The following is a 25,158-nucleotide window of genomic DNA, read 5'->3' on the forward strand; positions in this document are numbered from 1 at the left end:
GCCGGGCCCCGTCATGTTGCAGAAACCACGGGCCATAGTGCCGCCAAGAGGTCGCTTCCGGGGGCCAATGCGTTTGCTGGTCGCCTGGGGTTGGCTGACTCCCGTAGCTTTGCGGGAAACCGAATGGGTCCCTTTTTTTTGTGTGTCCCTCTCACCAGTCTCCCCTTTTAGTCTACAGCCGGGATCCATGGTGTTCCGTGCGGACGACTACATAAAGTTGCTGAGCACATATTTTTCCTGATCCTGAGTGGTAATAATGAGCGGGCTTTCTTCTCCGTCACAGATCGGAATACCAAACGAGTTGGAAAAGAGGAGCTGCATCGCGTGGGAAATTACAAAACCACGGTCGATTCGACCCACTGCCCGCTTGGACTGATAACGTTGGCTGGGGGCTTCAGGCCCGAATTGCAGGAAGCAAAGCAACCAGCAACGACAGCGTGGAGAAGAACTGATGGTGGAGGAGAAGAAGAAGGATGGCAAGCGGACGGCCAGTAGCCAGCGGCGCAAACGGCCAACGGCGAATAGGACAGCCACAGCAACGGGCAAGGAAGAGAAAGCAATAATGAACTGCAACCTATACCAGTGGCCCATCCTGGATGGCATGGCACCGCACCGCCTGTCCCCACCCGTGGTGATAGCCGTAGGGAGGTCGGCAGGTACTGTAGCGTTCGATGGGGGGGGGGGTGTGTTTGGTACTAATATATGAGTATTTTGGGAACTTGCCTCTTTACCTTGTTGCCGTCGTATTCTTTTCCCCAGAAGGCCGTTGCCCGGCCTCGTCTTTGCGAGCCCCGGATATACATACTTTTATTGCCCTTTTCCCTCCCGCCCTCTGCCGCTTCTCGGTCCCCTTGACTTTCTCTTCGTTTCTGCTTCCCCCCTCGCTCCGCTTTGCCTCTTTTATTTACTTGGCCTGCCCTCCAACCCACCCTCCACTCACCACTCGCATCTCCGTTTGCTTGTTCGGATTTGTGGTGAGGCAGTGCTTTGACTGTTTTCTGTTGCGAACTAAGTCGGTCGTTGCCTCTGTCCCTCTCTGTCTTGGGTCTTGTCTTTCGTTACTTAACCAAGTAAACTCTCATCTCTGTCTGTCTGGTCTGCTTTGTTCCCTTTGCAGTCCTACAGACCTTTCCACACAGAATTGTTATCGTTGTTGTCTAGGTATACTGAGGTGGACGGAAGGCCAAGCATTCGAACAAGTCGTGCTGCTGTGGACTCGCTCTACCCCCTTCGGGTTTCCCATGTGGCTCCTCCCGGCGCTCAGCAATTCGACATCAACAGCAACCTAATTCTTCTTTCCTCATCTGGCTAACGACTACCGTGTCGACCGACTCCTATCACATCCGGCAACGTCTACCATACCCAGTCCACACGTTTTACAGAACAGAACACAGGCATTCTTGGATCGACGACGGCCTTTGACGGGGAAGTTTGCGTGATCCAGAGTGGAAACCTACCCGACCCCTCGAGTTGAGCTGTCAGCTCGCGGATACGCTAAGGTCTTAGCCCCGAACGATTATTGTCTTGTCGGGATCCCCTCCCCAACCGCAAGCGACGATAACAGCTTCTCGGTTACCAACATTCGACATGTATCAGCCCGAATCTGCAGCGTACATACCTCTCTCGACGGGATACGGTAATGCACACGGACTCCCCGACTACACATTCGAACAGACATCAATAGGTGGTGGAAGTGGTGGTGGTGGTTATGTTGGTGGTCTCGGGGGTCTTGGTGGTCTTGGAGGAGGTGGAGGCGGCAGTGGTTCAGGTGGATACACGGTCGGGGGCGGCCCGGGAGCGGCCGTTACAACAGCAGGCGCCGCCGCTGGGTCAGCATCAATAGTTGGGGCCGCAGCAGGGGCAATCTTCAGTCCAGGTCCAGGGCCCAGCATCAGCGGCAACAGCGTCGGCGGCCCCGCATCTGGACCCTTATACACCCACGCCAACTTGTTCCATTCCCATCACTCCTCGCACTCGTTACCATCGCACAACCACGGCGGGCACAACCAACACCACCAACACCAACAGTCGCACAGCCCGCTCTCATACGTCTCGCATTCGCTCTCGCCCAGTGCTGGCGGCAGCACAAACCCCTCCTCGCCAGCTTCCATTTCACAACTTCCACCACAACAACACCATCACCAACAACAACAGCAATACCAGCACTCCCAATTCGATTCTCAAATACCGCGGTACCAGCCATCGTCCTCTATCCATCAACATCACATCAAAATGGAAGCAACCGGCGACGATCACAGCGACCTGGCCGCAGCCCAAGGGTACCAGGAGTACCAGCCTGAGCTCAATGTAAGAAAATCGCTGCTCTGAATTCGCCCACAGCCGTCATCGCCCTCACCCGGTCCTCCTCCAGTTTCTCCAAATATTTACCGTTACTTACATGGGACCGTGTGTGTCTATAGGGTCCTCCTGTTGGCGGCAAATTACCAAGCACAGCCATTACAGAAGAATACGCCAAGGCCGATCCCGTCTATGTCCAGAAGACAAGGGTGAGTACTGCTATTGGAAAATCAAAAGTGGGTGCGGCATGTGCTAATTGTGTCTCAGTCCCTGCCCGCGACATACTCCCATTACCGTCCGATGCTGGGGGATGGCAACTGCGGTTGGAGAGGTGAGTCTTGGCCGTGATAGCTCGGGGCAGCAGCCGGGGCCGATACCATACTGCGAGTTTGAGTGCTGACGAGAAGCGCTCTCTAGCAATCGGCTTTGGCTACTTTGAGACCCTGATCAAGCTCGGCAACAAGGCCCAGGTGGATGCTGAGAGAGAGCGTCTGGAGAGTCTTAATGAGTACATCCATCACCACGGTGGCTTTGACCCTATGGTATTCGTGGACTTTGTCGAGGAAACGGACGAGCTCCTTAAGAGAGTTTCAAACAAACTCGATGACCCGGAGGAAGCCATGATAGAAATCATGGCCGCCTTCAATGACGTAGGCATCTCAAACGCCATCATCTATCACCTTCGCCTGCTCGCAAGTTCCTGGCTCAAAGAGAATCGCGCCAGTCACGAGGCCTTCATCACTACGGACAGCGGGCTTGACAAGTACTGTCAGCGTGTGATTGAGGTACCCAATGTTGAGATCGAGCAACTGGGCTTGCAGGCACTGGTCAATGTGCTTCTGAAGCCCATCGGTTTCGTCTTGAAAATCGCTTATCTGGACCGTAGCCCCGGCTCTGAGGTTAACACCTACAGCTTCCCCGAAGAGGCAATCAGCCAGCCAACGTCCCCTCTCGATCCCGTCATCTGCCTACTTTATCGGCCCGACCACTACGACATACTTTACCCCGTCGACCCAACACCTCCGCCTGCACCTACCAACATCCAGGTTTTCCGAGCCACCATCCCGCAATACGAAATCACTTCCGCTCCGCCATTCACCGCCGCTGGAGATTACGGCCTCCTTGCCGCGCTACCGGGCTTTAGCTCCTCTCCCTCACCACTCGGGGCGTTGGGCGTCGGACTTGGTTCGCCGCTTGGCTCGCCGCTTGCGCCTTTCACCCAAGCCCCGGCACCATCTTGGATGTCTGCCCCTTTCGGAACGGAATCACTCCAGCCAGTTGCCGCCCCCCTACCGATCGCCGCAACGGCCCCTCCTCCGCCACCACCACAGCAGACGCATCCGTTGAGATTTAGCGAATACTGCCAGATGCCGGAGTATGTCGAGAACGACACGTGGCGCGAACCGACGTTCCAGACATCGACATTTAAGAACAGTCATTTCAACGTCGCGCATTACAATAACCCCAACTTCCAACCGGAGGAGTATAAACCGGAAAATGACGAGTATGACCCACCACCAAGGAGTGGGCGGAAGAGAGGGAGTGTATAGATGGGTTCACTGCGGAGAAGACGAGCATTACAGCTGAACATGGGGTCTGGAAGCATACGGAAAAGGGTCATGAGAGGAGGCGCTTACCCTTTTCACTTACAAACACGGAACTGGACGACAAACATTACGCTTGCTCAGGGGTTTTAATACGGCGGCCTGCATTAGGGGAGTTTGGTTCTTCATGTCTTTTAACTTTCGTTGTCCTTTTCATAAAGGTTAGGGCCTGAGCAACAGGGTTACACAGGGGAGTTTGAGAGGAGAGAGAGAGAGAGAGAGAGAGAGAGAGAGAGAAGGGTGAGACACTTTAAAAAGCAACGAGCATTCTTGTTGTGGAGCTTAGCCGGCACAATATTACTTTTTTATGACTACTACTGTTCAACTCTGTTTCTGACTTTGTGATTCTTCTTCGCTCTCGCCAATCCCATTGCTTTACCGTCAGTTGCATTTTCTAGGCAAAAAGTAGGCTGGGAGATCAGCATCAACCAGCCACCTGGACCTCCTACAGCATGGCAAAGTATTGCAGAACCTCAATCTCTGACGATCATGCAACGCGAGTAACATCAAACACGTATCACTTGTCCTCCCTACCCGCGCTGTCCATAAGTCTAAGGTAGCCTCAGTAACTGACCAGCTAGTAGCCAGCTAGCTGCACCGCCGATCGATCATATATATCTCTTTACCAAGGAAGGGACACACCCTCGCAATCAGCACAATATCCTTCTGGAAGCACACCAAAAAAAAAAAAAATGGTACTGATAAAAGGCTGCAGCGAGTAAGTACCATAAGCGCTAAAGAATCTTGTATATATATGCAAGGAGCAAATCTCCAATGAGATGAGTGACACTTCATCAAGCATGACAGGTTGTGTCGTGCCTGTGCCGCTCTGTGGTGTGGTGGTACTTAGATGGGATATCGGAGGAGGACCTGGAGCTAAAGCAAGAGGGAGGGTGGAGGGGGGGTGGAGGGGGGCTGTGGTTATCGGGTACGCTAACCGGGTGGTCTGTGTCTGTCAGGTAGGTCAGCCTGTGTGCTGCCTGGATTGGATTTTCGTTCCTTGGTGGTTATGGCGGCTTGTCAGGCGGGGTGAGATTGCGCGCCGGGGGAGGTTGTGTCAGCATTTATTTGTTGGTTATCAGTGAACCTACTGCGGTAAGAAAATGTCAACTCATTCCGATGGCGTTTCACGGAAGCAACGTCAGTGTTTGAAGCCCTACCAAATGATTTGTCGAAGTCTGGATGAAGTGCTTCCAGCCAGACTCGCGAAAGAAGCAGCAGATCACCGTCTGGAGAGATGAAGAAAAGCCCGTCATCAATCACTCCCTGTCCTCGGATACTTGTCTTACTGGGAGGGTAGCTGACATCCTTGCTTGCCACCATTAGCACAGTACTGTTTTCCATGGAGACAAGGGGTTGTTACCAACGTATGCTATGCTATGCTTTCTCTATATGCTTCTTTCTAATTATATACATGCAAGATTCTATGTGCGTTCAATATTCGCTCTCATCTATCACCTACCCGAGCAATACGGACCTCACCCACTTCCCAAATCCCCCCCCATTATTTCCCCCCCTCTTTCTCCCTATTCAATTCCTCCCTAATCAGCCTCACAAACTCCCTCTCCTCCTCGCCCACCTCCTCTTCGGTAGAGGTAACCTTCCCACCACCACCAACCAACTCCTCCAACATCCTCATCACCTCCTCCTCCCCCACCGTCTTGACCTCCTCAACACCAATATTCCTCGCCAGATTCTCCGCCCAAGCATTAGCCACAGCTGGCGGGTTCAGCATGCCCTCGTAATCACCCATAGCCTTGACCCAAGCCGCCTCGACCAACTCCCCCTTAACACTCGTCACCGTCTTCCCTTCCAAACCACAAGCAACAAACCTCGCCCATGGGTTCAATGCTTCTGATGTGACTTCGGGGCCGGGCATATCCACGTTAATAGCCGTGCCGAGGCCGGAGACGTGGCGGCGGAGGTGGACGCCTAGGGCGGCGATTTTGGCTAGGTTGCCGTTTCCATCTTCCTCACCACCCTTGACAGTTTCCCCAGTTCCTTCAAGCGCACAGCTCTCCTCCCCCTTCAACACCTCCGCCGCCTCTGCCTCCTCCGTCTCTGCCGACACCGGCGTCCAAGCAGCCCCACTCCTAACCCAAACCCCCGGATCCTCCGTCGTGAAAGCTTTCAGACCGAAAGTTTTTCGGAGGGTGGCAATGGTCGTTTTTTCTAGGAGACGCGTGTAGCACCGCACCGTGTACTTGTTGTGCTCTGCCGAGACCAAGTCCAAAATCGGCCAGAGGACGACCTGCCCTGGGCCGTGGTAGGTGGTTAGGCCGCCGCGGGGGGAGTGGAGGATTGAGACTGGGAGTTTTGTAACAACAGTGTCATCTTTCCCACCATTCATTTGTTGTGATGGTGATGGTGATGTTGATGACCCTGATGGCGATGATGATGGATAATGCACAGGTGCTGATAAACGGGCTGCTTCATCATCGGTGAGTGGACTGGTTTGCCGCCGGCCGAGGGTGTAAGTGGGTAAGGGCGTGAAGGAGATTAGCGTTGGCGTGTAGGGTTTGGAACCGGGGCGGTTGTCCTTGAGGTCGAGGAGAGAGCGGCGGAGGTGGTCTTGCAGGCGTGAGGCTAGGGCGTAGGGAGGGTAGAGGGATGGGGCCCGGTAGGGCAGGCGGAGGTGCAGGAGACGCATGTCGCTATGTGAAATGCTATGCGTGTGATTCGATTGATGGAGGAATGGATGGTGGATTGTCAGATCTCCATGCTCGTTTTCGGATGAACCTGTCGAGTGTGCCACACGATCACATCACACACTGGCCACTGCTGCTGCGGTATGTTCGGGTCATGGTTTACTTTTGGTTTTCTTTTCCCCAGACTACTGGACTTGATACAGTCTAGCGTGAAATTGCTGATCAAGGCCGTTCCCGGTTCTTGGAACCACGGCGAAGCACGGCCAGAGCGGGGATTCGATTACGGACCCCCGTTTTGTACGTGTGCGATTGGCTGACAAGGGGAATCTCAGAATCTCAGCAACTGATCGATGGTGAGCCCGGTTCGGTGAGAGTCTTCCGGTCAGTGTGATGCCGGTCACCGGTCGGTAGGTTCCGTAAAGTGGAGTATGAAAGTCTGTCTCGGACGGACGGAAGTTGCCTTAAAGTTCCCCGGGAAACCGACCATTTTGCCCACTCCTTCCTCCGGTCTCATTTTTTGCGCGCGGTGGATCCGATAGTTCGCTTTCTCTGGGTTTTGTTAGTGCAACAATTATCTGTACGCTAGCCATGCCGTGCCTGCTAGCACTTGAGCAGGGCTGCGCTACCACGACCGACCTAGGGAAGGAACAATCCAGGCACGCGCCAAGTTGGGTGACAGTGACACAAAATCCAGTGGTGCCCCCTCCTGCCTTGGATCCCAAAATCCTAAAGACCAATTGCAACAGAAGTCGTTGTGATAACTGTTTCTGAAGGTTACAACCGTGATAATCTTCACTCGAAACGGGTAGACAAAGTATAAGAAGTGGTCTGACTTTGGGGCACGAATGAAAATGTTAACGGTACCAAACCGCTGGAAACTCCACCGTCCCGTTCTTTACCTTGAACTCCACAGCGGGCTTGATTCGCGCTAAAGACGGGATGCAGCCTTGGCATCATTTTCTGCGACTTTACGTTCACACCCTCCCTCCTCGAGGCTAACTACTATGTACACACTCACATAACACACAGTATATTATACCCAATGACGATTCGACCACACATGTCAGGGTTTCATCGCAAATCCGTTAGTGATGTTATCCTCATGATTTGGGTTCCTACTGTGTAAACTCTTCACCTGACCACGGCATGTGTAGGATGAGATCCTCCTTTGCCATCGGATACGGGCAAAAATATCTTCTCAGTCTCTTGCTTCACCAACGTAACACCCCTCATCAGTCTTCAGTTCTTCCATACATCGTTCGGTATGAGTGGCTTGCTTGTGTTCCTTTGCTCAAGCTTCAGTGGCTTTCAAGGAGTGTTGAGAATCAGAAGTCGAATAACACATCTCTCCAGCTGTCGACACGCTCCTATCATGTACGTTAAGAGTACGGGATCGATATCTGGAAGCAAGTGATGATTCCTGACAGCTGCAATGGGTATGTCATTATGAACGCTAAAATCCTGAAATAAAGCAAAACCTAGTCCGCTCAGCTGTTATCCCACAACCTCCTGAGACCGGTGAGGGCTATCAACATGGCCTCATCAGTCCTGATACCTCTGCTACCCTGGTTTGGCAAGACGTTGACCCAGTGCTCGAACAGCTCCTTCGTCCGAGGGCCGTGAATGCCGATCTTGCTCAGCTCGGGGTCGTTCATGGCAGCGTATTCGAGGCCGCGCGGGCCGCCAAATGCGACAATAAGATGGGTGAAGTTGGCCTCCTTGTGCTCGGGGAAAGCTCTGTGCAGGGACTGTCCACGCTCTGATGTGCCAATGCTCAAATCGTACCCTTCCTCGTAAGGACTCTGAGTGAACACATCGGAGAGTGTCGCGGCCTTGCGAACCGTGTAACCCCAGAAGTAACCGCCTTCGGTTCTGGGAACCGCAGGATGAACAGGTTCTGGCGATCCGTACTCGCCCACGGGCATCTTCAACGTGACTCGTGTCTTGGGAGGGAGCTCCTCGTCAATGGTGACTGTGTCTTCGAGGCCAATGTCGACAACCGTTCTACAATAGAATTAGTCAACTGTTTTGTCTGTGTCCCTTAAGGAAAGCTTACCCCTTGCCGCCCTTGGGCTGAGCCTCCAGTGTCAAGCCTTCGCGATACGGCATCCACTCGCCCTTGTACGGATGGTGTGGCATGTCGAGGTTGGGAAGCAAGCCCTGAGACCTGAGGTTCGGGTGCATGGGGAACAAGAGCTTGCGCATAAAGGGCGGTGTTTCGAGGTAGTTGAGGAGATGCTCGAGGAAGTGTGCAGGGTCAACATCGCCGGTATAGCCTTCGTGATCGGTACTTGCAGGTCGAGACTCGACCGGGCTGTCGTCGTAGATGACAATCTCGTCAACGGAGAAAACCGCGCAGGCTCTCGCGATACGGCCTGCCCATGTTGTCCTTTGTTCGCGGGTCACGCAATCGGTGATGACACTAGTAGGCACCGCGACTGAAATGGTCCAGTCTCTCGCGGCCGTAGGCTTGAAACGGGCTGGCTTGGCTGATGCTGCGCTGAGAGAAGATGGTTGGCGTCCAGAACTAGGAGTCTCGTCGGCATCGATGCGACGTCTCTGTGAAAAGTGTTAGTTACCTTGTATTCGAATCAGGTCACTGGCCGACAGGAGACATGAAAGAGAACTGGTGGAAGCGGAATGGAATGAGCATGGGAGAGGAATGATGGACGACATGGACGGTCTAAGGCTGGATGGGCATATAATCCTGTCTCAAGATCTCCCAAGTTACAAGTCATTGTCGCCGATGCCAATACAACTTCCGCGAACTCCATCACCACCACGCGCTGGGGCATGATATCATGGCTGGGATCACCAGGTACCCGACCCTTTGCGCCGAAGCTCTTCTGCAACACAAACTCGCGAAAACTAACCTTGTATGAATGATCTTGTGGGGGTCCCATCTTGAAGTAAGTGTCTGAGTATTTACAGAACAATTGATTGGGAGAACGGGGTGGATGAATGAGCTGTACAGCGGATCCCGTCGTTGCGAGGACGACGACGACACGAGAGTTTTGGGAAGCCGATTCCTGCGGATTGGCGGCAGAATTATGAAATCTTGACCGCCCTCTTATCGGCGCGCCAAAACTGATTCTAGAACATTGATCATAACCCTAACCCGCAAATAAAGTAATTGCGAATAACAGCCATCCAGGTCCGGGTTTCTTTCATTGGTCTTCCCTAGCAACTCCCTTGTATAACAGCGCTTACACCGTCGTCATCGCGGATACACCGAAAGGCCAGATCACGAGAAGACATCTATCATTGTTACTGCACCAAACATCATCGCGCGATCCTGTCAAAAACCGGAAACCTTCAGAAATTCATAGGTCTCAAAATGAGCGCTACTGTTAAAGTCGGATCTTCGACGCAATGGCGCCAGATCTTAAGCTCGTCAGCCATCGTGGTCGCGGACTGTAGGTCACTTCACTCCACCATCTATGCATGAGGACAATGACAATGTCGCTGACCTTTTTCTAGTCTATGCGGACTGGTGTGGTCCTTGCAAGATGATCGCTCCAGTGTTTGAGTCGCTGTCGGCCAAATACTCCAAACCCAACAAGATCACCTTCTGCAAGATTGACGTCGATAGCCAGCAGGAAGTGGCCCAGCAGTATGGCGTGCGCGCCATGCCGACCTTCCTCATTTTGCACAACGGCTCTGTGATCGACACTATCCAGGGAGCTAACCCCCCATCTCTTACGGCCGCCGTTGATAAGGCTGTCAAATTGGCCGGCGGTGCTGCGGGTGGTGGTGCTGTTTTCAAGACCGCCGGACACCGACTCGGGGGCAGTGGAGCAGCCGGGTCCCGCCCCGGGACATCGGTAGCCCGTCCGTGGAAGTGGGATCTCAACAGCTTGATCAAGACAATCATCGCTTTTATTGGACTTTACATCACTTCGCTGTTTTCGGTAAGGGATTACTACCGTCCTCTTCGAGTCTGGAAATGTTTTACTAACAAGGCCCTCTTTAAGCTTGACCCATACAAGGCGGCAGAAAACTCCCCATTCAACAAGAAGAATCCTCCACCACAAGCACGGTCATCTACGGGCAGTGCTGCTGGAAAAAAGCCCGCGCCGCGCGCTACGTTCAAGACGTTGTCTGACTTGGGCAATTAGAGTTGGTGACCAGAGCAGTAAGATATCGTTAAGCGTAGCATGCTGGAGTAAGGGCGTCGAAGGCGTTTCGGACAGGCGGCAGTTGGTCTTTGGTCTCCTCGCCGCATTTTTTCCTAGTTTCTTTTGCCCTTTTGGAAACTGATACTTATTAATCAAAAGACACATAGCACCTGTTTATGCCTTTTCTCGTTGTAGTTGCCACCGTGACAACCCCTCTTCGTGTAAATAGGGGCCCGGTGATAGGCCACTGTCACGTGTGAACGTGTGGTCCGTGTATCCACTAAAACATAAGCTAGACAGAGGACCCTTCTCTGCATTTTTGTTCCTGAAACCTTTGAATATCCTCAACCAGACATATCCTCAAGTCCCGGCGATTCAAGATGCTTTCGGCGGGTAGACTTCAGAACCGATGCCCTGGCTGTAGGCAGCAGGTCTTGAGCTTTTACGATGCTCTTCTGCAGCAGCGCACCAGGGTAGCTACCCGGCCACTTTTACGCCCATCCCCCACCAGTCCCGCAGCGCGTCGCGGTTTGGTTCGACATATTTCTTCCACCAGATCAGTTTTCCAAGAAGCAACACAAAGCACTGCCGGCGCTACCTCGACAGAACCCCCAGCCGAAGACCCCGAGCTAAGCCGCGAAGACGCCGATTATGATGCCGAAACATTCGTACGCCAAGCTCGTCAGACATTCAAGCACACACTTCCCTATGGCTACTTTACAGAAGAAGAATACAAGATCTACGAGCGACTATACGGCGCACCACTTCGCGAGACAGTACCAGACGATGTCGGAATACCACAACTTGGCGGTGTAAATGTCGGAGGGCAAAACGGGCCACAGCGTACTCTGTTTATGGAAACTGAGTCTGGACATTTCGAAGAGGTCGAATACACCATCGAGCAACCTCCTGTGGAGGAAAGCGATGTAGAAGCCGTCGCAGAATTACGCCCCCTTACCGAGGCTCAGATCGATTACCTAAACGTAACGGCCAACAACAAACGCGAGTTCGCTGCGCTTATGAGACTGCAAAGGGACTTTGAGGCGGCCAGTCTTCGCCCGCTTGAGGAGATTGTGGAGGAAGAGGAGGTTCAACAAGAGGAAGAGGTGGAACACTTTGAGGAGGAAGAGGGTGTTGAAGAGGAGGAAGAAGGGTGGCTCTTGCCTGAGAAATCTGTCAACGACAGAATTCATCCTCATACCGCCATCGGCATCTTCAAGACCAAGCCGAGCACGCTGCTTCTTCCCAAGAAAACCTTTACCGAGCCTATCAAAGATCTTCTCAGCCGCACCAACCCGACCCACGTCCGTGAACATGCTGAGCAAGTCTTTGGTGGTCCGGGACTTCCACATTCACCGGCCACGCCGGCAACGAAGAAGAACCTGGGACAGAAGCCTGTGGCAATGCAGGCAGGCCATCATAGGATGAGCGCGATCGAGGCAGACACCTATATCACCACCGTACTCCCTGGTCTTTATGCCACTTCAACCAGCATCTTGGTTGAGGTCCGCAAGCGCCTTGGTTCTGAGTGGCTTCAGGGACTCCTAACTAACGGTACGGGCCCGCGAGTTCTCGACGTCGGCGCTGGTGGAGCAGGTCTTGCTGCGTGGCAGGAGGTTCTGCAAGCGGAGTGGGAGCTACTTCGCGAGCAAGGCAAGGTTCAAGGTCGCGAGCCCCTTGGAAAGAAGACCGTCGTTGTAGGTTCCGAAAACTTGCGTCAACGTGTGTCCCAGTTCCTTCACAACACAACCTTCCTTCCCCGACTACCCGATTACCTGCATTCGGCCGAGGGAGCTGAGCGCATGCTCGACTCTGATGGCGGACCCGGGCAGAGAAAGGTTTTCGATGTCATCATCGCTTCTCATCAACTGATGCCCCTCGACAAGACCTATAAGCGCAAGGATTTCATCGACAACCTTTGGACCATGCTTAATCCCGAGGGCGGTGTTCTCATCGTTTTGGAGAAGGGTCACCCCCGTGGCTTCGAGGCTGTGGCTGATGTCCGCGACCGTATGCTCAACGAGTTCATCATCCCGCCCGTCCCCGTAGAGACTGGCGAGGATATGACAGCGGTCCCCGAATCAGGACGCATTCGCGAACCTGGCCACATCATTGCCCCTTGCACGAACCATACCAAGTGCCCCATGTATCTGACCCCAGGGCACAGCGCAGGACGCAAGGACTTCTGCCATTTCAGCCAACGATTCGTCCGCCCTTCTTTCCTTCAGAGAGTCCTTGGTGCCTCGCACCGTAACCACGAGGACATCGAGTTCAGCTACATTGCCATTCGCAGGGGCGCCCACCCAGACGGTGTCAAGTCCTCGTCCAGTGGATCCAACGTGACCGATCCCGCCTCATCATTCTTCCAAGGCCCAGAAGCTGTTGACCGCGCCTTCAAGGGCTACGAAGACGTTGAAGCCGGTACTCCCCATGCTCTGTCTCTTCCCCGCAACGTCATGCCGCCTCTCAAGAGCAAGGGTCACGTCACGCTCGACCTCTGCACCCCAGCCGGCACCATCGAGCGCTGGGTGGTTCCCAAGTCCTTCTCCAAGCAGGCGTACCACGACGCCCGCAAGGCCAAGTGGGGTGACCTGTGGGCCTTGGGAGCGAAGACTCGCACCCGTCGCGAGATTCGTCTTGGCAAGGCCGGCAAGAACGCCGAGAACCTCGCTAAGAGTCTCAAGAACCCCGACGACGGCGGCGTTCGCTCCCGTGAACTTGCTGGCCTCGGCTCCAAGAAGAAGCCTAGAGTGGTCGAGGTTACCGTCGATCCCAACACGAACAGAATCCTTGCTGCCAGTGAGAAGTATCCCAACGGTAGAGCACCGGTCGAGAGGAGGACGAAGAACGGTAAGAAGGTCAAGATGAACGACCTCATGGACGAGCTTCAGGACGATCCCCGTCATGGGAAGTATGTCGATCCTGATGATATCGAGGATGAGGAGTTTAGACGGGCGCCACTCCCTGAAGGATTTTTGGAGAAGGGCTTGTTTGGTGACAAGAAATAGAGGGGAAATGGGCAAAGTCGCGGTGTGTAAGATATATGGATGCGAGATATGGAACACAGGTGTCCTTACAATACCCTATGGAAGCAATATCAATACTACAAAGCTAAATGTTCTCTGCGATAAGTCTATGAACTGCTTCGGGGCAGTTTCTCTCAAGTACGTTACGACTTCAGCTTGTGCCGCCATGGCTTCTACATAATGCGAGGCGCGAACCTCTCAACCCAAACACTTGTGCCCCCACGCTGCATACAGACCGTCACACATCTTGTTCGAGTCAGTTGTCTTGTACAGTGCAAAGACCAATGAAGCCATCGATATGTTTGACATTCTGCGTTCCTGGTCAGTCTAGCAGCCTTCACTTCCCCATTCTCGGGTTGCCAAATCCGGGGTTATCATCGAGGCTGTTGCTGTGTGTGGAGCATTGACCCGACGTCTTGGATATTTCCCTATGAATAAATGGTGGCTTGCTGGGCTGAATTGTAAATAGTTGCCACATCCAGTCAATGTGGTACACACTCTTTTTTTTTATTCAGTTAGCCAAAAAGCAAACCGAAACACTAATCGTCACGCAGTCTCGCAAAATTGGCGTGAGAAGTGGTACCTACTGCGTACACAGCAGCAGCAGCAGCAGAGCGGTCCCCCTTTGGCCGACTAATCGGGCCTCATCACGCCTCGAAATCCATCCCGTCCCGTCCTGTCCTTTTGGTCGAACAATAAGTGAAAGCCATTGTAGGATGAACAACTCAATAACCCGCCCTTGCTGCACAAGGTAGGTATGTAACCCTTTCATTCCATCAACGAGCCAATTGGCTCTAGAGGGCACATGAGACCAGGTGTTCCAGGCTGAGGCAAATATGATGCACTCCTACCTAGAATTTATACTGCTCAATGCTGCGCGTAGCCAGGACAGGTTCGCCCTATCTGCAAGGCTGGTGTGGGTTACAACGTTGTGCTGCAGGTAAGGGTGAGTGAGTGAGTGAGTTGAAGAAGCCTGTTGTTTGATCAAGTCCAGTCGATAATCGTGTTTGTGCAACGGCATACGAAGCACTGCAAACCGGATAGCTTCTAGGTCGTATGAAGGCAAAGTATATAAACACAAGCGCTGGAGGAGTATGTAGTCTGTGTAACGTTCAGTTCTCAGCCAACGAAATGGGATATATGTAGGGAAGCGAGTAACAAATCGGTGAGATGGATAAATCGAAAACACCTTAATGGGTTGAGATTGAGAGTTTGCAAGGGACGGTTTCGACCAGAAGGAGTTCAAGATTGATCCCTGAATATCAAATCCTTCCAATGTTAAGCGGGCATTTGGCCCCACACTCTTCTTCTCCTTCCCGAACGGCATGGCTCGTGCTTGAGGTTGGGGTGGGCCAGCCTGGCCAGTTTGTCGCACAATGAGTGGCTGGAACGCACCTGTTCGCTGCTGACGATTGATCCACCTCACAATCTGGCCGACCCAATGTTCTCGCCCCCGCCGACCACAACTGCGCTGGGCGCGCAGCACAACTTCCACTTGTGCAGACCGTGTGCGGTCCCCCGTCAAAACCGACCCGTTCCAGTTGTTGAGGTCTTCACCTCGCACTGGAACTGCATCTGCAGCGGCCACTGGAAGGAAGGGCCAGCGGGCGCCCCTGCACTGTGCGGGTAGCCGAGTCCTGCTCGCTCCAGTCCAATTTTACGCTGACTTCATCTCCGACTTCAATTTCGTCCACAACTTGCCTTCTTCACTTGTACACTGTCGACCAAACTCCCTTCGCTTTTCCACTGCACTTCCCGATCCCTTTTTGCCCTTCTCTTTTCCCTTCTTTCGCATCCCCCGCCCGCTGCCCTCACTCCTGGCGACTCACACTCTCTTACGGCGGCTCACACGCACAACGACACAGTTTCCAAGTCTTCCAACTACTTTCCCCGATTACGACCTGCCCAGCGTTCCCCGTTGCTGTACCCCAGAAACCCCGTATCGGCCTTCATCACCTTTTCGGCTTTGGCTCCTTTTCGACCGACACCACTGCAACCCCCATCGAGCCTCTGCTCCGTCGCCGCCGCCGCCGCCCCCTCTTTCCACTTCGTCATCGTCAATCGGTTTGCGACTTCCAGCAAGATATAGTTAAACGTCTGCGGCTCGTTTGTCCAGAGTCTTTATTCTCTTCCCGCTCGCCCGCCATCCTTCTTTTCGGATTCGATCCCGGTAACCCTTGTCTTTGAAGAAAGTCAATTGGGGACATTCATCATCGAGTTCCAGACGCAACTAAAAGGGGCCCACCAATCCGCTCCTTCGCTGTTCCTCGAGACTCGGAAACGGCAATACTGTAACAGCACAATAACTCGATTCAATCACTTCTTTTCTTCTTCAGAACATCAGTCAAAATGCCTTGCGGACTCGGAGGTTCGAAAAATGTGCAGCGCAAGCTCGTCTTGCTGTGAGTTTACACATACCCTTACCTTGTCCCGTGTCGGATTGATCGGCGCGACATCACAATGCGTGGAGATACTCCATGGCTATGAGGTCAATTGCTGACTCGACCTCTTGGCAACAGCGGCGATGGTGCTTCCGGAAAGACCTCACTACTCAACGTTTTCACAAGAGGGTATGTTTGCGATTGAACTGCCAATGCCAGGCAATCTAAGGATATGCGCTCAACCTCCCGTCCAGCTATTTCCCCACTGTATACGAGCCGACCGTCTTTGAGAACTATGTGCACGGTACGTACAAAGCGTAATTGACGAAGTGTCCGCCAACACGGTACTAATGTTTGCCCAGATATCTTCGTCGACAATGTCCATATCGAACTGTCATTGTGGGATACCGCCGGCCAGGAAGAATTCGACAGGCTACGAAGTCTATCATACGGTAGGTTCTTCACATTTCCCGGGAGCCGCTAACCACATTATGCGAGCGACGTCTGACTTACGGTCTACTAGATGACACCGATTTGATCATGCTTTGCTACTCCGTCGACAGCAAGGACTCTCTCGAAAACGTCGAAAGCAAATGGCAAGGCGAGATTGCCGAAAACTGCCCGGGCGTCAAAATTGTTTTGGTGGCGTTGAAGTGCGACCTGCGCGAGGCAACCGAAGACGAGGAGGATGGAGCCAACGAGGACGGCGCTCAGCGGGAGAAGAAGCCAATGATCAGCTACGACCAAGGCCTGGAAGTGGCTCGCCGGATCAAGGCCCTCCGATATCTCGAATGCTCCGCCATGCGCAACCGGGGAGTTAACGAAGCCTTTACCGAGGCGGCGCGTGTCGCTCTGTCAGTAAAGAAGGATCGCGAGGAGTCGAAGTGCGTGGTCATGTAAGACGGCAGACCGAATAGCCCGGATAATGGCCCCAGCATAGGCCGTCCTCTCGAGCCTCGATGCTAGGCAAAATTGCGTTTCATACGCATGATCGACGCAGATGAGAGCACCACTAGCAAGCACGGGCAACCACATCTATGTCTCCCGACCAGCTCATTTACGCCATCGCCCAAGAGGGACGCCTATACGACGCCGATACCGGACATTTCTGTCCTACGATGCACACGATTTCACAACCAACAGTGGTTCCCTTATCAACTTTTTGTTTTTCCACCACCGGTTCTCGCTCTTGTCTTACTGCATCTTCTGGCCTCCTCTCTTCGAGTTATCAATATCCTGTTTCTCGGTGTGTTGTTGGGTGGCTGGGGGAAAATTGGAGTTTACAACAACAAAGTTTTGTTTCCTATTTCTTCGTTTCTGCATTGTACATAATTTGGTCCTTTTTCTTTGAATCTGCATATACGGACGGGCTAGTGGGGACGGACTCTGAAGACATGTCGAGATGGACGCAGAACTCTTTAAACATACGACATGGAGGGTTGAAGCGGCACAGGGTTAGGCTGAAGGAGGAGGGTTTGTTTGACAGCGGAAAATATAACTGTGTTCAACCGCTGATGTTTATCTGCTTGGGCAGTCGCTGAGAACTGTTTTTGTGGTCTGGTTGATTTGATATAAGAGGTCTTCGCAACAACTGTTTTGAGCAATATCATTAACATAGAGTGTTAAAGTTTGGTGGTTATACCAACAGTCCACGATATCTGCTAAATCCTGTGCCGTAAGTCCATCAACTTAGGAAAGGCTCATATGTATACATTCTTTGGTATTATCCCGCGGAAGCTGAGTTGAGCTGCCAACCGATTTCAAGCTGCAACTGAGCATCTCCGAGTTTCCCGTTGCACAAGTTCATAAATGGCTATAACATAGCAACTGAATGAGATACTCGGACTCGGTTTGAATTAGGTCTGAGGGGGCTTCTAGCTTAGACGAGTAGTATGCCAGATTCTATAACCTTGACTCGAGCATCTCCGGTCTTGTCCCGCGGACATTGGAATTGGATGGGGGACTCTTATCAGTCTTATCATTTGACACTTCCGAGCGGCGATTACCGTATAATCTCGGGAAATTCAGATTCCAGGACAGGCATAATCAGTCCGGCAACGCAGGGTTATAGCTCTGCCATTTGCTTCTACAGACACGTACATACAGTCAGACGCAACTGGCAGACGTTTAACCCTACAGAATCCGCACGATTATGCCTGTCCTGGAATCTGAATTTCCCGAGATTATACGGTAGTAGGTATACATCGATGGACGGGATATTGGGGTGCGGAATTGCGTGCGGGTAGCATGGAGTTCCATTACCAATCGAACTTCAAAGCTGGGGATGCTTTGTGTTAGTGTCTTATCAGCTGCTATACTTGCTAAGGCCGCTCTACGCACTTGCTCACCCTCTTACTGCTTACCGAATTCAGCAAAATTTGTATTACGTTTCAGGAAAAACTAAACCATTTTTGAGGAATATAGGCCTTTGTATGTTTCTCTATAGCAGTACATGGCGTAGCATTTGTTAACAAACCAACACCACAACAATCAAGCATCGACCGACCGACAGCCGAACGCAGCGGTTCAACCGTTGCCGCGACCGCAGGGGACTGCGGCCAAAGCGGGTCCCTCGAGAATGGCGTCAGCGGGCACTAAAAAGATTCTGTCAATTCTTGCAACCAAAAGAGAACTGCCCACAGAAGAATCCTGCCCTCTGAGTGGCCAAATCCGTTTGAATGGCGATGATTACCCCTGTTTCTTTGTCGACTTACATCCCCATTCTCAGCGGAGTTGCTGGAACTTCTGTAGCCGCCTCAACGTGGGGAAAGAGGATGAAGTGACTCCATTCTTGAGGGACGACATGACATGACTACGACCGACCGGCCGGAGTCCGGAGGTAGGTTTAGTAAGTAGGAGGGAGAGTATATAAACTTCAGAGAGTCCCGTAACTTGAAACTTCTTCCAAGCTACCTCGATCAGAAACCCGAGTCATCCATCTATCTGTTGTTTTGGGGAATACCTCTACCCGTGAACACTCATCCCATCTCTTTGATACCCTACCCTACAACAGTTCATTAACCTTACCTTGTCTTTGACAATCGCCTTACCTCGAGCACGTTTTCAAGATCAAGCAATCAAGCTCGTTTCATACTCAGATTTACGGAACTTAGGCCGTCCCGAGTGCGTTTTCAGGACCTCGACGAACGAGGGACTCAGAGGGTTCTTTTCAGAGAACTCCCCATATTCAAGCCTCAAAACATCCTCCTACTGGAGGTGGCAAAGATGGCATCCGCAAATTTACCTACGGGCCCCTCGGCCTACCATACTACCCTTCTCACGGCACAGGATTGTCGAGAACATGTTCACCTCATTATCGGCTCCAATCCACTGGCGGCATCCCGAGTCTCCCAGTCCCTCAGCGTGGGCGCAAACCCCATTTTGATCGCTCCGGTTTCGGCCACCCCATCAACAACAGAGTCGGATGTGACTCCAACAGCATCAGCAGACTCACAACAAAGTCAAAAGCGGGAGCTACACCACAGCCTGGCCAACTACATTTCTTCCGGCGCCCTAACGCACCTGGATCGGCCTTTCTCCGATGAGGACCTCTTCACGCTCGGCCGGTCCGAGGTGGACAACGTCGTGGACGCCGTTTTTGTGACACACCACGACCAATCGCTGGCCGAGCGGGTATCGGCCCTGTGCAAGCGCAAGCGCATTCCTGTCAACGTGCTGGACAACCCGGCGCTGTGCTCTTTCAGCCTCCTCAGCGTACACGTCGACGGCCCGCTGCAGATTGGCGTGACAACCAATGGCCGGGGCTGCAAGCTGGCCAGTAGGATCAGGAGGGAGGTGGCTTCTGCGCTGCCCAAGGGATTGGGAGCCGCGTGTGCCCGACTTGGAGACGTGAGGAGGAGAATCATCACCGAGGACGCAGAGGCTAGGACTGCGGCAGAAAGCGCCATTGCCGCCGCGGTGAACGAAGGCGTCGACGACTCTATCGACCAGTCGGCAACGTTTAACAAACTTGTTACAGAGCTGGACGTGCAAGCCGAGGCGGCAAAGACGCGCCGCATGCGGTGGTTGGCGCAGGTGTGCGAGTATTGGCCCCTGAAGAAGCTGGTGGAGATCACCGACGATGACGTGGAGAGCATCCTCCAGGCATATCCCGGGTTCAGCAGCGACAACTCCTCGGCATCACCACAACCCATTTCCCCGGGCGCCGTCAGCGAGGGCGGCAGCAGCAGCAGCACTACCAGCAATGGCCGTCTCGGGCGCATCTTCCTCGCCGGCAGCGGTCCGGGCCATCCGGACCTCCTCACTCGGGCGACATACAAGGCTATCCAATCAGCCGACCTGATTCTCGCCGACAAGCTGGTTCCCTCCGGTGTTCTGGATATGATCCCGCGCCGGACTCCCGTCTCGATCGCGCGCAAGTTCCCCGGAAACGCCGATCGTGCGCAGGAAGAGCTGCTCGAGCAGGCTCTGGAGGGTGTTCGTGCGGGCAAGACGGTGTTGCGGCTCAAGCAGGGCGATCCCTTCATCTACGGACGCGGCGGCGAGGAGGTGGCTTTCTTCCGGGAGCACGGGCTCGGCGATCGCGTCGTGGTGTTGCCGGGCATCACGAGCAGCTTGAGCGCGCCGCTGTTTGCGGGTATTCCTGTCACCCAGCGCGATGTGTCGGACCAGGTGCTCATCTGCACCGGAACGGGAAAGAAGGGCAAGGCGCCGGTGCCGCCTGAGTATGTCGGCAGTCGTACGGTCGTGTTCTTGATGGCTCTGCATCGTATCGGAGGATTGATCAAGGAGTTGACGACGCGTCTCGAGGAGGTCGATGGGGTTGCGGAGGTTGAGGAGGGCGAGAAGCAACGGGCTCTGTGGCCGCTAGATACACCGTGTGCGGTTATCGAGAGAGCGACTTGCCCAGATCAGCGAGTTATCCGAACAACGCTCCGGTATGTCGAGCAGGCCATCGAGCAGGAGGGTAGTCGCCCACCGGGTCTTTTGGTTGTCGGTCGCGCCTGCGAGGTTCTGTACACGCCAAAGCAGGAGGGGCAACCTTGGGTCGTGGAGGATGGTCAGTTTAAGGACCTTGATTTCGAGGATTCTTTGGGTCTCTCGCTTGACGCCACTTCGGGTGTTGCGCATACTGGATCAGCATGATAAGTTCTACCTGAAGGCGCACTCTTGTTCAATTCTTGTCACATAGTTTACTGAGATATCCCTTTTCTCCTTCCCGTTGCTTTATTTGCCATAGCCCAGCCACCAAATTACACTGCGTGCCCGAGGCAGCCACGCCTTCCTGCAAGATACACTTCAGTCTCCAAGTCTGCAATGTCTTCACATCACAGCATCGAGGGCGGGCAGTCGCAGCGGGCAGTCGATCCCTCGTTCTTTCCTCCACAGTTCAGCTGGCTGACGATCTTTGCGTTCTGATTCCTTGATGTCGCGTGGGGTGTTTGCAGTTGGGGCCAGTCCAGCTGTGGTGGTGTCCTCGAGGTGACTCGCTCAGCCGAATTCGGATCGTGGCGCATGATGCAACTGAACATTATCAAACAATATTGCACCGTGCCTTCCACCTGAGAGTCCAAAGAGTAGCTGAACTGACTTGAGGTTGCATCATGTGAGTTCCTTCCCTCTTTCCGTCTCTGGTGTGCTTACCGTAGAAGTGTAGTGATGTGACTGGATTGAAGATCTCTATCCAAGTATAAAGGAGGCCTTACGGACTCAGCTTGCGCAACCGCATTCGAAAACATGATCATACTTCGGAGTCTTCCATCTTTTGTTCCAACACGCCAACCTTCTACTTACTAGATAAGGTGGTTTCCTAGAAAACAAAAGCACGCCTTTGGCCTCGCCACACAGCTGCCAACCCTCTTTTCAGTCGAACTCGATCCATCTCCGACAATAGGGTCACCGATGACTCCCAAACTCCATCTATGTCGCCTTGTTTTCCAACAGGCAGACAAAGCTGGGTAGGCCCTATTGTCGCAGCCGAGTTTACCTCCTCGTAACTCCGCAAGTCTACGTACTGTTAGACCCATCGGCATCCCACTCGACCACTCGCGGAATCATCTCCATCTTCCGGCAAGGCAACTGAGAGAACAAACCCTGGCTTAAACAATGGGGACTGTCTGCCCTGCCGCGCGGTGAGCCCGGCCGGTGTGGGTCCGTTGCCTTCTGCATTGCTAATTTCAACCTCCCTCATTCATCCATCACACACGAGGCGAACGTCGACGTCAACCCACCACCATCCATCTCGCAGGGCGTTCTACGAACAAGCATTATGACCAGGATTCACGGTTTCTCCATGATGATTTTTGGATATCTTCGCCTGTCCAAGTCGAGCGATCACATCTGACAAGATGTATCCTTACTCTGCTTGCCACGTTAACATATTCATCGCCATCTAATCCTCCGCAGCCCAGGATTGTAGGAGCTTTGCCTCCGTCGTTTCGTATTCATCCATCTCTCTAGATCGTTTTGAGGGCCATGCTATGGTACTACGATATCCGATATCCGCCAAGTGAGAGGTCATGTTGCGTTTCGGACCAAAAGCATCGGATCGCCTTGGGTACACTCCGGTAACCATCAGTATCTCCGACTGGAGGATCCCAAAAAGTTCAATAGCTCGATGCTGTGTAATATGAGCAAACAAGACACTATCGTTTCGTAAGCTGACAGTGAGTCGTGAATGTGTAGCCTTCGAGTGATGGCTAGTATCCCCTGAATCCTGACAGCTTTCAATCGTCACGCCCATCAACCCAACAAATCGGCATGGGCTATCATGTCGCGATAAGGCTGTCTCAAGGCTCTATCAAGACTCAACAAACAAGTTAAGGTTTATCGTACCTGTCAGCACGGGATCATGCTCTCAGCGCGTTTCTGGGGTTTCACGAGGAAGGGGGTTAACGAGCAAACTGCAATATCAAGGGAAACAAAGTGAAGGCAAATCAACTGGAACCTCTTGATACTCGAATATGATGCCATGAAATGCCAAAGGGTCACTGTGGCGGCCCCCCGCTTTACAGCTCTGTACATCTTGTCACGGCGTTCTGATGGTGCCGTTCCTGCAGCCACCAAGCCCGTTTTAGCCCGTCGTTCACTGGAAAGCCCAACAAGAGATGCCGATGAAAGCCAGAAGGTAATCTAGGCTTGACTCCCCATCTAGATCAGGCAACCTTTGCGAGTTTCAGAATAGCGGTGAACAGAGATGATATCGGAATGTGTCTGGTTATCGATATAACTGCAATAGGCTGGTTGCCTGTCGTCTGGCAAACTTCAGCCGTTTGGCATATCGCCATCTCAAGTGGCATTGTTGACGATGAGATCCGACACCCACAGATTCCCTTGCAAATGCATGGCACTTGTGGGATCGGGGAGCCAATATTACAAAGGGACTTGTTGACTTTGTCCTCTCCCGTCTGTATTCGTCAAGTTGATAACGCGAGCGACTGCCTCGGCAGTTGCCTTGCCAAGGCACAACATCCCCAACCTGTGTATTGGTAGCAAGATGAGCACCTGTGATCACGGTTAAGGCTAGGGTCTCCGAAATCGCTTTTTATCAGGGGAGTGTCGTGGCCGTGACGGGAATTCCCAACGAATCTAACTTGAACCCCAACCACTCTGGCTCGTCTGGGTATCCCACCCGGCCAGCCCTATCAAAGTTCCAGAACCGTGTTCTGGCCAAAGCCGGAACGATATCGACCCAGACGATTAACGATCGAGGGATTGCCTAGTTTTATGGGTCAATGCTTCCGATCCAAATGGAATTGTGACTGGCCAGTTGAACAAGAACTGCCCAAGGCCTACCATCGTCGAGACAATACACGGGCCCTGCCCGAGGTCCACGTAGCCGTCGGTCAACAGTCCCGCCGGTTTATAAATACCATAGAGACCCAGGTGAGTGGGACACTAAGGAGTTGCACACTGCAACGCGCATTTGAGCCAACCTTGACCACATCCTGCTGTTCTTCACTCCTCAACATAGCAGAACCCATCAATCCACCTACTTCGCCCAACCTTTTGCTGCCTTGAGCTCATAGTCGCACGCGTGTTGGAAAATCCCTTGCCCTTTACGCAACTCGTTCCTGGCATCCCAGTTGCCTATGAACTCGGGGCGCTCCTGCTACAAACAAACATTTCCAATATCTCTACATCGACTCGATTTACGCCAGCACGATGTTCATCGACGCTCAAGCCGTGGATGGTCATACTTCATGTGGTCCATCTGAAGATACATCGCTCCCGAAGGAAGAGGCAACGCATTCCCCGCCGGATAATGCAGAACATGACGGGTCATCCGAGACGTCTAAGGTCTCTATGATCGTTCACAATGGATCCATAAGGTCAGTTGAATTCTCCATGGGTGATCACATGTATCAGTCCTAATACGACTTGATAGCGAGGGTGCCGCCTCGCCTAGAGTCTCATCAGCCGACAGTCCGGCACAGAACGTGTCGGAGTCTATAACTGAAGACTCGCGGACCACCTCTTACGTTACCGAGTGTCAGGCCGACCACTCCCGCCTGTTCGAAGCCAAGCACAACAACTCCAATGTCATCGAAGACAGACAGGCGGAGATGGCGGCACGCCTGGTTACCATGATGATGCCTCTTGAAGGTCTCGTCGACCGATACCCTGCCATAATTATCGAGGCGACGGAGGAACTGATCGATTAGTCTCTCGACTTGCTCGCCGGCTCACGGGAAAGGATCATGTTTTGCCCTTCACACACGAGATGGCCACATACACAGGTTGGTCCAGGAAAGGTAGACATATACTTGTAGAATGCGTATGATTTTGGAAAGAGGCATGTAGGAGGATGGGACTATAGAACTTAGGCACTCATCATCCCCGGAAGAAACCAACTAGAGGTCCGGTCAGCACCCCCATACGGTAGATCAAAGGCATCAAATCATTGTTGGATAGAACAGTATTCTTACCGTATCGCGCGCTTTCCTATTGACCTGCTGTGATCATCCAATGAGCAATAGATTTAGCTGTGTACACCAAGTATCAGTGTGCGTCGTTGCCAGTCTGCTCGAGGCCATCGCTTCAATCGGCCACCTGCATTTGGTCATCGGTTGTTTGTACCATCCCGCTTCCGTGGCAACCGATTTCGAGGTCGAGTATCAGAC

General features: G+C 53.0%; 10 protein-coding genes across 10 annotated transcripts; 6 read left to right on the top strand and 4 right to left on the bottom strand.

The window, feature by feature from the left end:
• On the bottom strand, nucleotides 1-645 carry B0H65DRAFT_451493 (uncharacterized protein). Its single transcript, XM_062826055.1, has one exon. The coding sequence runs from the start codon at nucleotides 601-603 to the stop codon at nucleotides 208-210; it is 396 nt and encodes a 131-aa protein (XP_062686676.1). The 5' UTR covers nucleotides 604-645; the 3' UTR covers nucleotides 1-207.
• Nucleotides 646-1,403: 758 nt separating this feature from the next.
• On the top strand, nucleotides 1,404-3,848 carry B0H65DRAFT_563897 (peptidase C65 Otubain-domain-containing protein; the record flags this gene model as incomplete). Its single annotated transcript, XM_062830242.1, has 4 exons — nucleotides 1,404-2,307; nucleotides 2,421-2,507; nucleotides 2,566-2,629; nucleotides 2,650-3,848. Exons 1-4 carry the CDS (start codon nucleotides 1,588-1,590, stop codon nucleotides 3,846-3,848), a joined length of 2,070 nt encoding a protein of 689 aa, XP_062686677.1. The 5' UTR covers nucleotides 1,404-1,587.
• Nucleotides 3,849-5,274: 1,426 nt separating this feature from the next.
• Nucleotides 5,275-6,552, bottom strand: B0H65DRAFT_438549 (uncharacterized protein; the record flags this gene model as incomplete). The annotated part of the gene is made up of 2 exons (XM_062825376.1): nucleotides 5,275-5,304; nucleotides 5,482-6,552. 2 exons carry the CDS (start codon nucleotides 6,550-6,552, stop codon nucleotides 5,275-5,277), a joined length of 1,101 nt encoding a protein of 366 aa, XP_062686678.1.
• Nucleotides 6,553-7,557: 1,005 nt separating this feature from the next.
• Nucleotides 7,558-9,573, bottom strand: B0H65DRAFT_451499 (putative RNA methyltransferase). Its single transcript, XM_062826056.1, has 3 exons — nucleotides 9,424-9,573; nucleotides 8,607-9,109; nucleotides 7,558-8,554 (listed from the first exon to the last, which is right to left on the bottom strand). The coding sequence occupies exons 1-3, from the start codon at nucleotides 9,451-9,453 to the stop codon at nucleotides 8,038-8,040; spliced, it is 1,050 nt and encodes a 349-aa protein (XP_062686679.1). The 5' UTR covers nucleotides 9,454-9,573; the 3' UTR covers nucleotides 7,558-8,037.
• A 96-nt stretch (nucleotides 9,574-9,669) lies between these two features.
• Nucleotides 9,670-10,973, top strand: B0H65DRAFT_451504 (thioredoxin-like protein). The gene is made up of 3 exons (XM_062826057.1): nucleotides 9,670-9,966; nucleotides 10,031-10,461; nucleotides 10,525-10,973. Exons 1-3 carry the CDS (start codon nucleotides 9,888-9,890, stop codon nucleotides 10,666-10,668), a joined length of 654 nt encoding a protein of 217 aa, XP_062686680.1. The 5' UTR covers nucleotides 9,670-9,887; the 3' UTR covers nucleotides 10,669-10,973.
• A 30-nt stretch (nucleotides 10,974-11,003) lies between these two features.
• B0H65DRAFT_451505 (Rsm22-domain-containing protein) lies at nucleotides 11,004-13,782 on the top strand. Its single transcript, XM_062826058.1, has one exon. It carries the CDS (start codon nucleotides 11,049-11,051, stop codon nucleotides 13,674-13,676), a length of 2,628 nt encoding a protein of 875 aa, XP_062686681.1. The 5' UTR covers nucleotides 11,004-11,048; the 3' UTR covers nucleotides 13,677-13,782.
• A 2,114-nt stretch (nucleotides 13,783-15,896) lies between these two features.
• B0H65DRAFT_42989 (putative rho3 protein) lies at nucleotides 15,897-17,234 on the top strand. Its single transcript, XM_062824850.1, has 5 exons — nucleotides 15,897-16,096; nucleotides 16,214-16,264; nucleotides 16,330-16,379; nucleotides 16,438-16,527; nucleotides 16,599-17,234. The coding sequence occupies exons 1-5, from the start codon at nucleotides 16,044-16,046 to the stop codon at nucleotides 16,973-16,975; spliced, it is 621 nt and encodes a 206-aa protein (XP_062686682.1). The 5' UTR covers nucleotides 15,897-16,043; the 3' UTR covers nucleotides 16,976-17,234.
• A 1,649-nt stretch (nucleotides 17,235-18,883) lies between these two features.
• B0H65DRAFT_505230 (tetrapyrrole methylase) lies at nucleotides 18,884-21,181 on the top strand (the record flags this gene model as incomplete). The annotated part of the gene is made up of 3 exons (XM_062827975.1): nucleotides 18,884-18,923; nucleotides 19,150-19,198; nucleotides 19,237-21,181. The coding sequence occupies 3 exons, from the start codon at nucleotides 18,884-18,886 to the stop codon at nucleotides 21,179-21,181; spliced, it is 2,034 nt and encodes a 677-aa protein (XP_062686683.1).
• A 482-nt stretch (nucleotides 21,182-21,663) lies between these two features.
• Nucleotides 21,664-22,128, bottom strand: B0H65DRAFT_451511 (uncharacterized protein). Its single transcript, XM_062826059.1, has one exon. The coding sequence runs from the start codon at nucleotides 22,066-22,068 to the stop codon at nucleotides 21,829-21,831; it is 240 nt and encodes a 79-aa protein (XP_062686684.1). The 5' UTR covers nucleotides 22,069-22,128; the 3' UTR covers nucleotides 21,664-21,828.
• Nucleotides 22,129-24,199: 2,071 nt separating this feature from the next.
• Nucleotides 24,200-24,699, top strand: B0H65DRAFT_417614 (uncharacterized protein; the record flags this gene model as incomplete). The annotated part of the gene is made up of 2 exons (XM_062824099.1): nucleotides 24,200-24,366; nucleotides 24,423-24,699. 2 exons carry the CDS (start codon nucleotides 24,200-24,202, stop codon nucleotides 24,697-24,699), a joined length of 444 nt encoding a protein of 147 aa, XP_062686685.1.
• Nucleotides 24,700-25,158: the final 459 nt, after the last annotated feature.

The sequence above is a fragment of the Neurospora tetraspora genome, assembly GCF_033439725.1.
Source record: "Neurospora tetraspora strain CBS 560.94 chromosome Unknown B0H65scaffold_1, whole genome shotgun sequence".
Classification (NCBI taxonomy): domain Eukaryota; kingdom Fungi; phylum Ascomycota; class Sordariomycetes; order Sordariales; family Sordariaceae; genus Neurospora; species Neurospora tetraspora.

Bases quoted from the DNA above. Each gene is read 5' to 3' on its own strand.
- B0H65DRAFT_451511 (XM_062826059.1), bottom strand. From the start codon at position 22,068: ATGCCGATGGGTCTAACAGTACGTAGACTTGCGGAGTTACGAGGAGGT.
- B0H65DRAFT_451505 (XM_062826058.1), top strand. From the start codon at position 11,049: ATGCTTTCGGCGGGTAGACTTCAGAACCGATGCCCTGGCTGTAGGCAG.
- B0H65DRAFT_451493 (XM_062826055.1), bottom strand. From the start codon at position 603: ATGCCATCCAGGATGGGCCACTGGTATAGGTTGCAGTTCATTATTGCT.
- B0H65DRAFT_451504 (XM_062826057.1), top strand. From the start codon at position 9,888: ATGAGCGCTACTGTTAAAGTCGGATCTTCGACGCAATGGCGCCAGATC. The intron at 9,967-10,030 runs GTAGGTCACTTC...ACCTTTTTCTAG, and splicing joins AGCCATCGTGGTCGCGGACT to TCTATGCGGACTGGTGTGGT. The intron at 10,462-10,524 runs GTAAGGGATTAC...GCCCTCTTTAAG, and splicing joins ACATCACTTCGCTGTTTTCG to CTTGACCCATACAAGGCGGC.
- B0H65DRAFT_42989 (XM_062824850.1), top strand. From the start codon at position 16,044: ATGCCTTGCGGACTCGGAGGTTCGAAAAATGTGCAGCGCAAGCTCGTC. The intron at 16,380-16,437 runs GTACGTACAAAG...ATGTTTGCCCAG, and splicing joins CTTTGAGAACTATGTGCACG to ATATCTTCGTCGACAATGTC. The intron at 16,528-16,598 runs GTAGGTTCTTCA...ACGGTCTACTAG, and splicing joins GCTACGAAGTCTATCATACG to ATGACACCGATTTGATCATG.
- B0H65DRAFT_451499 (XM_062826056.1), bottom strand. From the start codon at position 9,453: ATGGGACCCCCACAAGATCATTCATACAAG. The intron at 9,110-9,423 runs GTTAGTTTTCGC...CACTTTTCACAG, and splicing joins CACAAGATCATTCATACAAG to AGACGTCGCATCGATGCCGA. The intron at 8,555-8,606 runs GTAAGCTTTCCT...ATTCTATTGTAG, and splicing joins CAGCCCAAGGGCGGCAAGGG to AACGGTTGTCGACATTGGCC.